Source organism: Crocuta crocuta, unplaced genomic scaffold, assembly GCF_008692635.1.
Source record: "Crocuta crocuta isolate KB4526 unplaced genomic scaffold, BGI_CrCroc_1.0 scaffold127, whole genome shotgun sequence".
Lineage (NCBI taxonomy): Eukaryota > Metazoa > Chordata > Mammalia > Carnivora > Hyaenidae > Crocuta > Crocuta crocuta.
In genome coordinates, this window is record NW_027532008.1 from 13,427,901 (window position 1) to 13,443,094 (window position 15,194).

General features: G+C 53.3%; 1 protein-coding gene across 1 annotated transcript in view; it reads left to right on the forward strand.

Annotated features, from left to right (window-relative positions):
* Positions 1-214: 214 nt before the first annotated feature.
* LRRC38 (leucine rich repeat containing 38) overlaps positions 215-15,194 on the forward strand; it is a 41,563-nt gene continuing 26,583 nt past the window's right edge. Inside the window, exons 1-3 of the mRNA XM_077775583.1 lie at positions 215-218; positions 2,922-2,980; positions 9,345-9,921. Of these exons, the coding sequence (XP_077631709.1) occupies positions 215-218; positions 2,922-2,980; positions 9,345-9,921 (640 nt within the window). The remainder of the gene's footprint in view (positions 219-2,921; positions 2,981-9,344; positions 9,922-15,194) is intronic.

A 15,194-nucleotide genomic window follows, 5' to 3' on the forward strand; every position in this document is an offset into this window, starting at 1 on the left:
GCCCTCGCCACCTTAAGGCATTTTATAAATGAGAGTCAAATGACCAATAAATAAACATTCCTTGAAAACAGGCATGAGAGGTTCTGTAAAGGTCAAGTCCAGTAGACTGCTGCTTGGCCAGAGCCTCTGATTACTCATCTGGGCACAAAGTGGCCTTTTTTGGTTCAGGAAGTACATGGGGCTCTCCTAAACCTTCAGGACCATCACTGCGAACATGGGTATGGTTGGGGGGTCAGTTCAGAACAGTGATTAAGAGCTCACGACTGCCTACAGATCTGTCCCCATCACCCTCCAGCCCCTTCCCCTGTCTTGTTTGTCTTCGTTGCCCTTATCACTCTGGGACACCATCCAATAGAGTGATTTGTTTGGTGAATGTTATACTGTGGCAACGGGGCTGCCCAGCCAGATCCATTCACCCATCCTCTTCGGTCTCTGGCTAGATCTCATTCGCCAGCCCCTCTTGAAGTTGAATGTGGCCACGGGACTAAGTTTCATTCACAGAAAAAGCCTGAAAATGATGGTTGCCTCTGCCTCCAGGCCTAGGCTTTAGCTCACTGGTGGTAGTACCTCCCACGCTCCCTTGCACGTTCCTGCCAGCTACACAGACGTGGTAGCAGCCACGCTCCCCCCAACCAGGGGAAGACGGTGTCCCAGGCACTGAGCAAAGGAAGGCAATGGCTTGGAAGGAACCTGGGCTCTCCCCAGTGACCGTGAGGGGCAGGGCTGCTCACCAACCTGGGAAGCACATCTTGAATTACTACTTGAGAGAGGAATTCACTCCTTCGTTCTTTGATTTAATACATTTTTTGGTCTCTTTGTTACAGCAACCCAACCTTCCCCTAACTGACGCACGCTAATGCTTTGGGACACCTGGGACTTTGTCTTATTCTGTTGTTCACTGCAATGTTTCCAGTGCCTAGAATAATACCTGGCCCATAGTAGATGCTTGAGCTCAAATTTGCCTTATGAATAAATGCAGCCAGATGCCCAAGTTTCAATCAGTGACAAGCCATGTTACCCCAACACTGTACCTCAGTTTTCTTACCTGTAAAATAAGGATAGTGACAGGACCCTACATTTGGATTATCAAAAAGATTAAGATAATATAGTTACAGCTCACAGAGCAATGCTTAACATAAAGCAAGCCCTCCACGTTAGATACCATTATTATTAATTACTATTACAAAAATGTCATGTTCTCTGCACCCTTTGAGGTCTTCAGTAATACTGAAAATGTTTTCATGTTACAGGAGAAGAAATTTCAGGGGAAAAAATTAGCCAGAGCAGCTAGGATAGCAGATGTGCCTACTTCGGCCATTGGCTGGCATGAATGAAGCGGATCCACCCATTAATCGCTTGCTTTCTGAACTCACTGTGATGGCTTTGGGAAATAGATGCAGATTTATGCAAATCATATACAAATTCCCATAAAAATAGCCTCCCGTGTGCCTCCGCATTTACTAGAAAGAATTCGGGTGCCTTTATACTATTTGTTCCCATCTGCCCTCTCAGAAAGACACACCTGGAGGGGGAGAGGTGTGTGCAGGCACGCGGAGGTGTGCCCGCGGAGGTGTGCACGTGGGCACGCGCAGGGTTATGTGCGGTAAGGTGGGGGGAGGGCAGGGGAGGGTAGTGAGGACAGCGTAAATTCTGCTGTGCAATCAGAGATGTGTGGCTGGTCCAAAATAAACTGTAAAATGCCAGGCTCTGAGGGCCAGGCTCCAATCAGTGCAGCCCTGTGCTCCTTTCCCGTTATTACAGAACCGCGCTGGAGGACACGGGAGCCGCACATGGAGCGCAGGGATCTTGTTCCTGGTTTGAAAGAGCTCACCAGCTGTGCAAGCGGAGCCCTCCATAAACAGACGCAATGACCCCTGGCCTGCCCACCTGACAAGTGCTTTAAGGACCAACAGCGATTATAAGTGGAAAGGGCTTTGCGGTGTTACAAATGGCCCATGAGAGTGGTTGGGACCACCGTGCTCATTATCATGAAGGGAGACGTGAGCAAGGAGCAGAAGCCACAGGGCCACCGAGCAGTCTGCAGGCTTTGTGGGGTTGAACAAACAGTTCTGTAGCATCATTACAGAGACCCATACCACTTGAGCTTTGCTTTGTTTTATAGATTTTTTTAATGCTTATTTATTTTTGAGAGAGAGAGAGACAGAGTGTGAGTGGGGTAAGTGCAGAGAGAGAGGGAGACAGAGTCTGAAGCAGGCTGCAGACTCCAAGTGGTCAGCACAGAGCCTGATGCGGGGCTGAAGCTCATGAACCACTCGAGCTTTGCTTTGGAGAGCTCCAAATACTTCTACCTGGCAGAATCATTGATTCATACATATGTGCACTCATTCATTCATTCAGCAAAGACATTGGGCACCTGCCCCAGGCAGCGCCCTATGCTGGGTTCCAAGATCTAAAGATGGAAAAGACATGATCTTTGCTCCAAGGACGTTTCTCTGCTCTCCCTGCTCACAAGGACCGCGTTCTTCTCACACCGGAGCTCAGTGACCGTCCAGCAGGGGAGACAAGCATGCCATCGGTAACTGTCACACCGCATGCAAGGGACAATAACAGAAGCCTGGTGAGCAAAAGAGGGAAAAGAGAGAAGATCTGGCGGCACCTGGGAAGGTCAAGGCCACCTGGAAAAATGCACGGTGTCTTCAAGGGTGAGCAGGAGTCTGCCAGGTGGACCGGCAGAAGGAAAGCTGTGCGCCAGGGTACAGAAGCATGAAGCCACATGGCCATGTGCTCCAAGATCTGATTTGGAAAATGTGGCCAACAGTGTCAAGATGTACCTCTCCCCACGCATGCCAGCCTGGGCATCCCTGACTCCGCCAAATGCCCGTGACATTGGTGGTTATATTATACAGCGAGTCCTTGAACGGCTTGCTGTCTGCTGCTCCTTTGTGTCCCGTCTCTTCAAGGAGACCATGAGTCATCGAGAATGGAGGTTGTCTACTCCATCTTTGTCTCCCGCACCCAGGTCAGTGCCTTTCTTGTGACTAGTAGGCAGGCAACAGACATTTGTTGCAGGAAGTGTCCAAATGGAAGACAGTGTCGGGACACTGCTACGTTTGAGATGTGCCACAGGCTGACTTATCCATCATTTCATCTAATCCTCCCAATAATCCTACCAGGTGACTACTATGAGTCCCCATTTTACAGATGTAGCAACTGAGGCTTAGTGAGGTTTTGTTTGTTTGTTTGTTTTTGTTTTTGTTTTTGTTTTTACTTGCAGAGACACAGCTTCATCCCGGTGAACTAGGATTTGAATATTGGCTGACTGGCCCAAGGGCTAATGCTTTTAGCTCTGACTCTACCCAACTTTACTGCCCCTGTTCAGTGCGCTTAATAAAACAGTATGAATTGGAGTTTTACAGACCGACATATAAGTCTTAAGCTCTTGAAATAAGGTGGATGTGATAAAGCCAGTCACAGGTGCTGCATGCTTTTGATGGAGTGGAGAGGAACTAGAAATGTATTTGGAGGGGCCCCAAACTCCCAGACTACCTTAGGGGTGTCACTGGAGCACCATGTGATCCACATACAGTTGCCTTTCCCTCCAGGAGAGCAGAGCTGGGGCTAGGTTTGGAGGGATGACAGTCCTTGCTCCCCAGCAGAGGTGGGTGGACCTCTTCACATGAGACACCACTGGAAGCCATTGAGGAACTGGCAGGCGAGTTAAGAAGCATCACCTGCAGGTAGCAATGAACTTAGTTAATCATTTCTTCAGGAACTATTATGCTCTGGGGCTGAGTCTAGGCACTGGCTCCACATAATGGCCCTCATAGGTAACCCATTTAGTGGCAGAAGGTAAGTAAAGTAACAAGCAAGCTAGGTAATGTCAGGTGGCAATTAAAGCTTAGAAGAAAATAAAACAAAATGGTAGCATAGAGAGTAACTGGGGAGAAAGTGAGGCCAGTGAAGCCCCGTCTAAGGAGGTGACAGGTGGCTGAGAAAGTCTGATGACTAAATGCCACCAACCATGCTAAAAAGCTGGAGGGAGGGAAAACTGTTTCAGCCAGAATGTGCAGAGCACACAGAGTCCAGGGGTGGAAATGATTGTGATGCATTAGAAGCACAAAGGATCAGAGTCACCAGAGGGTGGTGTGCCAAAGGGGGAGTGGTCCCCAAATGGAGTGGGAGAGGCATGTGGGGTCCCAGACTGCACAGGGTCTGGTAGGATTTCATTCCAAGTGCCACAGTGTATTAGCTAGCTCTTGCTGTGTAACAAGTTACTCCAAAACGTAGCAGTTTAAAACCAAACACATTTTTTAAAATCTCCTAGTTCCTGTGGGTCAGGGATCTGAGTATCCTTCACTGTACCCTCTACATCAAGGTCTCTTACAGGCAGCCATCAAGCTGTTGGCTAGCCTCGTGTGGTGGCTTGCTGCTCATGTGGTTGTTGATAAGATTCAGTCCTTCATGGGATGCTGGTATGGAGCCATCTTCACTTCCTTACCATGCAGGCCACTCCGACGCAGCAGCTGGCTTCATCAAAGCTCACAAGCCAAAGAGGCAGCAGAGAGAGTGTGACGGCAAGACAGAAGTCACCGTCTCTTGTAACCTAATCTTAAAAACAGCATCTATCAACTTGGCCATATTCTGTTCATTAGAAGTAAGTCATGGGCCTCGCTCCCAGTCAAAGAAGATCAGCAGGGAGCATTACGGGGGGAGGTCATGTTAGAAGTCTGCCACACACAGAAGGTCACTGGTGGTGTCTAAGCAGGGAAGTGACGTGATCTGATGTATATTTTCAAAGGATCACTTTAACTTTCTTGAGTATAGGCAGTGTGGGCAGGGATTGGGCAAGAGTGGAAGCAGGGAGACCAGTCGGGGCTTCTGGGCAAGATGATGCTGGTTTGGATGAGGGAGGTAACAGTGGAGAGGTAGGGAAGGGCAGCCAAGGTTGCCTCGCCAATGGATAGGAGTGGGTGGGGACAAGCAAAGAGGAACTGGGGATGCCTCCTGAGCCTGCAGTCACAATCCAGGATGAGGGTGCCTTTGCCTTGGGATGTGTGCTCTGCATTTCTCCCCACCCCCCCCCACCCTGGGAAAGACACTCCCCATCCTCCTCCGGCCCTCCCCAAGGTCATGCAGTTGCTGGATGGCTAGCCAGCATTAGGAACACCAGTCGGGAGCAGAGCACAGACATCTCCTTGTGCTGGGCTGAGGGACTGACCCCACGTCCTCGGTCTGATTAGTCTGCCCACGCTCAGACCAACCAAGCCAGCGGACCGGGGGTGTGGTTGGGGAATCGCTCACCTGTAACTACGCTGGCAAAGTCAGCCAGCGCCGGAGACAGCTAAGGTGCGCTTGCACGTGCATGTGTGTGCGTGTGGGTGCGCGTGTATCTCTCAGATGGTCTACAGTTGGTGTGGGAAATATGGTACAGGGAAGGGAGAGGTCTGGAAACCAACTATGTTAGGGCATTCCAAACAAATAAATTCCAGAGAGACAAACACATTCTTTACCTGAAGAACACCATCTCTATGGGTGAAATGATAGATAATTACGTGGCTGCCATTTGTTGTGACAGTCTCACTACTAAGCACTTGACAGATACCTCATTTAATCCTCATCACAACCCGGTGAAATGGGAACCAGGATTACCCCATTTCACAGATGGGAAGCCCGAGGCTTAGGAAGTTAAGCAACTTGCCCAAGGTGACAGAGCCAATGCGTGGGAGAGCCAGGATCTGATCCAGGTCTGACTCCAAGCCCGCGTTCCTAACCACTACCACCTCACTGCCTCTCATGTAGGCTGGTTGAAGATTCATTTCCTGGTTCGAGGGATGAAACCAGGGGCAGGAGATTTTCTTCTAAGTGGGTCCAGGCTTATCAGAGCTCTCATGTCCCCTAACCTAAGTGGTTAGGAGACGCACAGCTATCCCGAGAAAGGGTCCGGCTCTTACCAGCGCAGGCAGTGGATAGTGTGCCCTGGTGGTGGTGGTGAGAAAGGGCAGCAGGTGGCAATACAGAGGCGCCTGGGCTTGGCCAACTATTGGGGGGACGGAGTCACAGCCGTGTGCATGGAGCCGAGAGCCAGTTCCATGGAATCAGGCTGTCCCAGGCAAAGGGCCAGAGTGTGTCTTCTTCCTGGGGCCCTTGGGGTGTCCTCACGCGTCCTGCCCGGGTCAGCCAGGCACTCAGCAGAGATGATACACACCAGTAACCCAAATGACATCACCAAGCACCAGCCATCATTCAAACCTAGCATCAGACTCCTGTGCATACCATACTGGCATTATCTTGTTCACAATTTAGGGCCTAGGATTTTGGCTAATTTAGAGGTCAGTCTGCCAACCGAAGGGAGGAAACCTCATGACTGGATTGTTTCTGTTTACAGGGAGCAGGTCCCCACATAGGAAATTTCCGGGGGGGGGGAGGCATTGTCCACATGGCCTCCCAAGGCCCAACTTCATGGGGAGACAGATATGGGCCACTTATAAAGTAAGACAGGAAGTGCTCGGGGAGCACAGGAGTGGGGAGCACTGCTTGGCTAGTTGGGGAAGGCATGACATCAGGTTTTGAAAACATCAGAATACCTTGGGTATTTGCCACCTCTTGAATAGGAATCACAAAGAAGGAGCTGGCTGACAGTCTCTGAACGTCTGTCCCTGTCACCTGCAACATTCTCCCCGGGGCTGCAAAAGGCCCCCTTCTCCTGGGGCAGGAGTGGGGTGAGCAGAGCAGCTGGGGAGTCAGGATGCCTGTGTTCTATTTCCAGCAGCTATCACTGACTCACGGCGCGACCTTGCCGAGGTCACAGCTATGTTTTCTTTGCCTGGGGAAAATCAGAGGTGACAAAGTTTGCATTTCCCCAAAGGGACAGGAGTCCTAGAACATTAGGGGTCCGTCTCTGTCCCCCACAAACCTCAACCCCGTCTTCTCCCACTGACATTAATGAAAAAATGCTTAGATTTAGATTCAAGGGATTTGGGGGGAACACTCAAGGCAAGAAGCAAGGAGTTCCTGCCAGAGCGAGACTTATGGCCACTTCTTAATGTAGCATTTCTCTAAAACAGCTTCAGATCACGTCCCCTCCCAGTATTTCCCCAAGTGGGCCTTACATAGTCTGTGGAAGAGGAGACGAAATTATTTTCTCCCTCCTTTCACGATGAGGAAATCCAGGCCGGGAGGGGAGTATTTCTTAACATTTTCATTACCAGGAGCCCCTTTTGTTATTTCATCACCCTGCATCTCTGTTTTGCAAGCCCTTGCTAAATAAATACTCTGCATTTATTAAGGAGAAATGCCTTCGTGTTTTCATTCATCAAAGTCATCCAGGAGTGCCAGTTTCTGCTCAGCACAGAAGAACTAGGGCTACCGTCAAGTTCATCACCAAGAATTGCAGCATTTGCTCCGGGTGACCTCCTCACAGGTAAAGGTCCAGTTTTCACCAGATTTTTATAAAACTCTGAAAAGAATTCATCATCAAGGGGCCCGAGGACCCCCAGAGACATCAAAGGTGGCTCGTGACTCCCAGGCCAGGGCTCCAACAACCAGACGAACTGTGGTAGGAATGGCTGGTGCACGCGGAGACACACTTGCAAAGTGGCAGCCAGCCCAATGCAGGTGTCCCGAAGCAATGACGCTGAGGGCTCAAGCCGGTGATAAACAGGCTCTCAGGATTACAGCGAGCCGCCGGAACCCGAGCCTGAGACTGGAAAGGTGGAGGATGTAACAGATCGGTGCAGGGTGTTCCTGGAGAATTGCACTAGGAGGACCTGTTTACTCTACCACCTGCCTGTGCTTTGTCTGCCATTATAATAACACAGCGTTTACGCGGCCTGGAGTACTCTTGCCCGCTCTAGGAGGATTCGGATTATTTCTCCCTGCACCTGCCTCTTCAAGGGGGATGATGCCAGAGTGGGGGCTGAAGCCCTGTATCTGGGGATGATAAAGGCAAGCAAGGGACCCTAGGAAAGTAGGACACAGAGGATTCAGGAGGCCTGGAGTCCCAGCAGGGAAAAGAGCCGCAAGACCCCAAGGGCTGTTCCCTGGAACACTATCCACTACCACCCCCACCCCCACCCCCGCCACCGCTCCCTGGTCTTCTGCAAACACTTGTCGTCTGTTGAGCTGTTGGCTCAGCCCCAGAGGCTCGGGTTTTTGATCCATCGGAAGGCATCAAGACTGCATGTACCTTTGGAAAAAGGCTGAGGCTTAGCTCTTGGGATTTTAGAATCCGAGCCACCACCAGTCTGTGTAGGGACCAGGGACCAGGGCAGGGTCTCCCGGGGCCTGTTGTCCAACAACAGCTGTTCCCTGGGTTATTTTGGTTCCGTGGGAGCTTATCAATTCCAGGGTATTTGGACCAAAATAGCCAGCAGCAAGACAAGCTCTCCGGGGTTCTGTGGGGACCTCTCCAACATTTCTGAAATGAGCTGGGGGTGGGGGGAGGAGTTTGGCTTGGGAGGCGGTAGTTTCCCCCAGGGAGGGAAATCTCCTGCCAGTATCATACATACTACCTTTTCCCATTTTTTCCCCTTTTTTAATAGTTTATTGTCAAGTTGGTTTCCATATAACACCCAGTGCTCATCCCCACAAGTACCTTTTCCCATTCTACAAGGGGTTCAGAGAGGCGGAGGCACTGGAGCTGAGGCCATACCCCTGGGGAGCTGGGTCTCTGACTCCGGGCCATAGTGCCTCGCCTCTCCGTCGGGCCTCTGTTAGACCAGCAGCCAGGTCTGATCCTGCCAAGGGGGATTCCGGTTCCTGACCGGCTCCGGCCAGCATGGAAAATGCTGACTGGCCTTGGCTTCCTTCTGGGCCACAGCGGGGGGCCCAGGCAGCTGCCAGCCTCACCGACCCGACCCTTCGTGCCTCCCTGAGATGGGTCAAGTGCGGTGGGCCGAGTGAGGCAGGAAAAGGAGGCACTCTGGAGCCCCGCCCAACCCTAGGTCAGCAGCTTTTGGCTTGGCCCCTAGGGCGCACCGGGACTGCCCCAGGGCGCAGAGCCAGAGGGACCCAGGTCGCGTTACCTTTGGCAGCCGGGCTGGGGCACGGGGAGCGCGCTTTGGCACCGGCGGGCGCCGGGGTGCGGGGCGCACGCCCCCGACACGCCCTTCTGGAAATCGCTGGGGTGGGGGGCGCTCGGTAACAGATTAGTCGTCGTGCGCTCCTGGCAAGTCCGAGCGAGAGGTCTCATTGCCGGGTCTCAGAAAAAACCTGCCCCGGGTGAGGCCGCTTTGGCGACGGCCACTCGGCAACCTCTATCGCTCCCGCCTCTCCCTGGGATTTTCCAGCGGGTTTATTTCCTGTCCGGGTAAGTCCTTCGCGAGTCCTCGCCCCTCCCCCCCCGCCTCTCCCCTCTCCGTCCCTGCCGCCTCGTACTCCCCTAGTGCATCCNGCTTCGGCCCGGGCACGCGTGCCCCGCGGGCTGCGCCTGCACCGACCCGCACACCGTGGACTGCCGCGACCGCGGGCTGCCCAGCGTTCCCGACCCTTTCCCCCTGGACGTGCGCAAGCTGCTGGTGGCCGGCAATCGCATCCAGCACATCCCCGAGGACTTCTTCATTTTCTATGGCGACCTGGTCTACCTGGACTTCAGGAACAACTCGCTGCGCTCCCTGGAGGAGGGCACGTTCAGCGGCTCGGCCAAGCTGGCCTTCCTCGACCTCAGCTACAACAACCTGACCCAGCTGGGCGCCGGCGCCTTCCGCTCGGCCGGGAGGCTGGTCAAGCTGAGCCTGGCCAACAACAACCTGGCGGGCGTGCACGAGGCCGCCTTCGAGACCCTGGAGTCGCTGCAGGTGCTGGAGCTCAATGACAACAATCTGCGCAGCCTCAACGTGGCCACCCTGGCGGCGCTCCCCGCGCTGCGCACCCTGCGCCTGGACGGCAACCCCTGGCTCTGCGACTGTGACTTCGCCCATCTCTTCTCCTGGATCCAGGAGAACGCGTCCAAGCTGCCCAAAGGTGAGCCTGCGGGCTGGACCGTACCCGGGGCTAGGGACAGAGTCAGGGGNGACAGGGAGAGGGCAGGCGGCCTTGGGTCCAGCCTGGACCCCGGGGGAACAGGGTGCATCAGAGCAACTGCCCCAGGAGAGTCGCTCAGGTATAACCCTGGCAGGTTCCCAGCCTGAACTTTGCCCCGGGGTCTGCTGGGGGAGGTGGGTGGGCAGGCTCATATCTGGACTCTCTGGAGTTTCTGAGCCCTGATGCCATGCTTCTCCACCTGTTTCTCCAACAACTCACTTTCCAGAGTTAGGGACCTACGATTTCTCTGTTACCCGAGTCCGAGATCAACTCACCCTTGATCACTAAGAGCCTTGGGTCCTTAGTACTGGTGGGTGTAGATTATTTATGGGCCCCTCCTAAGGGGGAGGCACCCTCCTGTGTGGGAAGGAGCTGAATGCCATTCTTGCTACACGGAGCATGGAAAGATCCAGCCAATTCTAAGGGCTCTCCTGCAGCCTCCAGAGCCCGAGCAGGTCCGTTTCTCAGCTCTTGTGTCTGAAAGGGATGAGAGATATTTCTGGTGAGGAATAATGGCAGCCCGCTAAAAGCCAATAATGCAGGAAGGATGTGCAGTTCTGTGGCTTTGCAGCCCAGATGTGAAATAGCTGAACAAAAACCTTAGCAGGCGGTGCACCCCTTCCTTTCCTGGTGTGCTTTTCCAGTGGCGACATGGACATACGGATCCCTTTGGCAGATGGGGACACAGAGGGCACGGAAGTTAAGGGGCCCTGCTAAGGCCAGCGGAAGGAAGCAAGGCAGAGCTGAGAAGAGGGGACCCCAGCATCCACAGAAATGAACCCCAGGATGGGGAGTAGGCAGAATGTCCCCACCCTCAGAGGATTCCAGATTTCCACTGGTGACATGTGAGCATCAGTCCTAACAGTGACCTTGCAGAGCCAGACTCTGCCTCCCACCTTGCCCCCAAGGCTTTGGCACAATAGGACCCAGAGCTGTAAGTCACACGTTATGAAAGGTGACATAGATGTGGATTTCACTTTGGTATATCTTTTTTCCATTTCTTGCGATTTCAAGGGTATTGCTCATCTAAGCCCTGAATTCCCTGTGATCCCTTATTCACTCCATATTTTACTAAGCACAGCCGCCAGGCATTGGGACGATCCCTCCCCAGCAGATGCAGGCCCCTGAGCTGGCAATTTCGGCCAGGTCGGCTCTACCACGTGAGCAAGTCCTAAACAGATCTGACCTGCCTCCACTCGACAGCCTGGTTCTCCTGACCCCTCCCCACCTCTGGGAGACAGGAATGTCCAGCTAAAAACATCACCGTGGGCTGGCGGTACGCCCTTGTTCTGATGGCTCCTGCCTTTGCCTCAACTAATGACTAAGCCCTGTCATTAGTTGAGTGAGTATAATTGGTGCCATTCACATGAGGACCAGGTGTTAGAGGGTTGGAAGCTGTAAATTTCAGTCTCAGTTCTGCCACGGACGGCTGTGACCTCGAACAGGGCATGTGTTTCAAACTGGGTTTCAAACTCCTCATCTCTAAAGCGCTTTGCTCGAGGAGCGCTTTGGGGGGCTCAGTCGGTTGAGTGCCCGACTTCGACTTTGGCTCAGGTCATGATCTCACAGTTCGTGGGTTTGAGCCCCACATCGGGCTCTGTGCTGACAGCTCAGAGCCTGGAGCTGCTTCTGATTCTGTGTCTCCCTCTCTGTCTGCCCCTCCCCTGCTTGTTCTCTGTCTCTGTCTCTGTCTGTCTCTCAAAAAATAGATACACATTAAAATAAATAAGTAGATAAAGTGCTTTGGTTGACCTCTGAGGCCTCTACAGAGCCCTGGATGTAGGGTCAGAAGCCATAGGTTTGAGTCCCCCTGCAAAAACCTAGGTGAGTCTGGGGGCGCCTGGGTGGCTTAGTCGGTTAAGCGTCCGACTTTCGCTTAGGTCATGATCTCGCGGTTCATGGGTTCGAGCCCCGCGTCGGGCTCTGTGTTGACTGCCAGCTCAGAGCCTGGAGCCTGTTTCAGCCTGTGACTCCCTCTCTCTCTGACCCTCCCCTGCTCACGCTGTCTCTCTCTCTCTCTCTCCTAAAAATAAATAAAACATAAAAAAAATTAAAAAAAAAAACAAAAAACCTAGGTGAGTCTGACTAGGTCCCTTAACTTTTTTGAACCCTACCTTCCCCCCATGTGAAGTTGGGACACGGGTAACGTGTGGTGATCTGTCTGACCGCATGGTTGTCAGGACCAAAACCAGATAATGTGGGCAAAGTAAAGAGCAGTGACACTGTCAGATGCTATTCCTCCCACTGTCTGTGACAGAGGGAAGGAGAGGGACACCGGACGGGGATGTGTGGCCGGGGGAAAGGATGGACAGGTTCAGAGCAGGGAACAGTGCAGGGGCCCTGGTCGAGGGCTGGTCTGGTTCAGCAGGGGTGGGTGGTGAGGGAACTAACGCGGGCCTTGATGGAAGAGAGCGGAGTTCCGATTTTGACTCCGTTTCCCTCGCCTCTGACTTCAGAATGCAGTAACAGCATCCCCCGCCTCGTTTGCCCTGAGGTTTGAAGAAGATCGGCCCTGGCGAGGGTGCAGGGATGCTTAGCACAGCGCAGGTGCTCGCTGCAAACCAGCCGCCCTTCCCTCCTCCTCCCGCCTTGTGTCTTCACAGAGGCTCAGGGCAAAGTGGCTGAGGGCCCAGACTCGGCTCAAATCCCGCCTCGACTGCTTGCTAGTTGTGTGGCCTTTGTGCGCCCTGGTTTCCTCCTCTGTGAAATGGAGATGATACTAGTGCTCACCTCCTAGTGTTACTGGGAGGGTTAAGAAGCTATGGTTTATGAAACACTAAGAACAGTGCTTGGCACCCAGCACTACTGTGTAAGTGTCCGTGCTGATGTTATCATCCTGTTTTAACAGGAAGGCCCAGAGAGGTGAGGGCACAGAGTTAACAACAGCTGGGAGACACACGGGGACCTCAAGGCATCCAGCCCCCTCCCGCGACATGGCCACCCACCTCCTGCGAAGGAAAGTCTGGGTCCATGGGTTGTCTAGGCAAGTGCCCTACCTCCTCCGGGGAACGGGATTCAAAGGCAGGAGCAGAGGGATCCTGACTTCATTGTCTTTTCCCCGCCTCCCTCTCCCCTCCCCCAGAGAAGCAGAAAAGAGCAGAGCAAGTGACCTTGACAGCCTCGGACATTTACAAAAATACATTTATCTGCCAGGCAAGCCTCTCGTGCGACCACCATGGGGATGGGCGAGCTCCCCTCACGGACCACACCACAGCCGGGAGGAAGGGATGCGTTGGGGACGACGGGTCCCCTCCATCCAGGCTCCTTCGGGGGTTAGGCAGGGCTGGGGACTCAGGAGGGACTGCCAGGCTGGTGCTGGGTCTCAAGGAAGAGGAGGAGGCAATGCCTGCTGGAATGCCCATCAGCCGACTTAGCGACGAAACAAACAAAGCTTACAGACCTAAACCAAGAAAACAACCAAGGAATCCCCCACCCCCACTGCAGGACGCCCAATTAACTCTGAACTTCAGACAAACAATGAATAATGTTTTAGTGTAAGTATGTCTCATGCAGTATTTGGGATATACTTACACACAAAGTTATTTGTTGTTTTCTGAAATTCAATATAACTGAGCCATCCTGGCTCAACATAACTGGCCTGACCCTGTGGTGTACGTCACTCGGCAGTTAACAAGTGTCGTCCCCTTTAATACGTCTGTGTCTGGCAGGTACCTTTGCCCACAGTTTACCCAACAAAGGAATGAAGCGGTTTGTGGTCACGTGGTTAGTGGCTGAGATGAGTTTGCACCCAGGAGTGATCCTACTGATCTTACACCTCATTCTTCTGAGGGACCCAGATCAGGGAGGAGGGTGAGCATGTCCCCAACACTGCGCCCTCCCAATCTCCAGTTGCCCTGGCTGACAGGTGGCGGACCCTCCTTTCAGCCTCAGACCCTGCACCTGGTCTGGTGACACAGTGGGTCCCCGGGAGGTGGGGATAGTGACCACCCCTCTTTTTTTTAATGTTTTATTTATTTTTGAGAGACAGAGCATGAGCAGGGGAAGGTCAGAGAGAGAGAGGGAGACACAGAATCTGAAGTAGGCTCCAGGCTCTGAGCTGTCAGCACAGAGTCCAACATGGGGCTCGAACCTACAAACCATGAGATCATGACCTGAGCTGAAGTCAGATGCTCAACTGACTGAGCCACTCAGGTGCCCCAGTAACCACCCCTCTTAAGGTAGAAAGGGCCCCAGACCGGGAGGCAGGAGTCCTTGGCAACCAGGCAGGCGAGTCCCGTGGGGTAGAGAGGGAGAAGGCGGGAGTGTCTGGAAAGACTTGGAGCAGCAAGATAACACCCTTGAGCTTTAACGCTTTCGTGCTGGCCCAGCACCTGGTCTACAGCAGCCCAGTGAGAAGGATTGGGAATGAAAACACACAGGAGCTCACAGAAATGCAGATTCTTGGGCCCCCAGGCCTACTGAATAGGCATCTGCCGAAGCCATGGAGTGGGGAGGGCCCCTGCATCTCTAAAAACCCAACGTCTTGTCTTGGGTCAGTAAGTAGCTCATTAGCTGTGTGTCAGTACCTTAGATTTTTCTTTTGTAAACAAAGGAGTGTGGGTAGGAGGATTTTAAGGCTCCTTTCAACTCTAAGATTCAATGGTTTCAAGGAAAGGGAATATTTTCCTTGAGGCTGGGGGAGGCCAGCTCCTTCCAGAGTCCTCTGCTGGAATCTATGGGGCTGTGGTCTCTGTGCAATAGGGTGGGGGCAGACCACTCAGGGCTCTGGGCTCACAGGACACCTCACCTGTCCCCAGACTTGCTCTGGGAGCCACAGGGAGGAAAGGCTACTGGGTTTGAGAAACCCCAGGGGCAGGCAAGGGGCTGTGTCTGTGCTCCCCTTCGGAGGTGCACGGAGCCCCCAGACTGTTCACAGCCCTCACCACGCCACTCTGGGCACATGTGGGCCCCAGGAGGAAGCCGAATTGCCTAGACATCTTCTTTCACCGTCTCTAACCACAGTGCACATGGCCCGCAGGTCACAGCCCGCAGTCCCGGTGAAGAGATCTGAACTCCTCTTGCACCCTGAGACCTTGACACAGGCAGCTATAGGGAGGGAAGGACTAGGGTGGGAAGGGGGACCAGGGTCCAGGTCAGGCTTTGGGTCTCTGACCCTGGCCCCTTGGGTGGGCAGCCTCTTAGAGAAGGTCCACTATAGTTCCTTTTTTTTTTTTTAATTTATTTCTGAGAGAGAGAGAGAGAGAGAGAGCCAG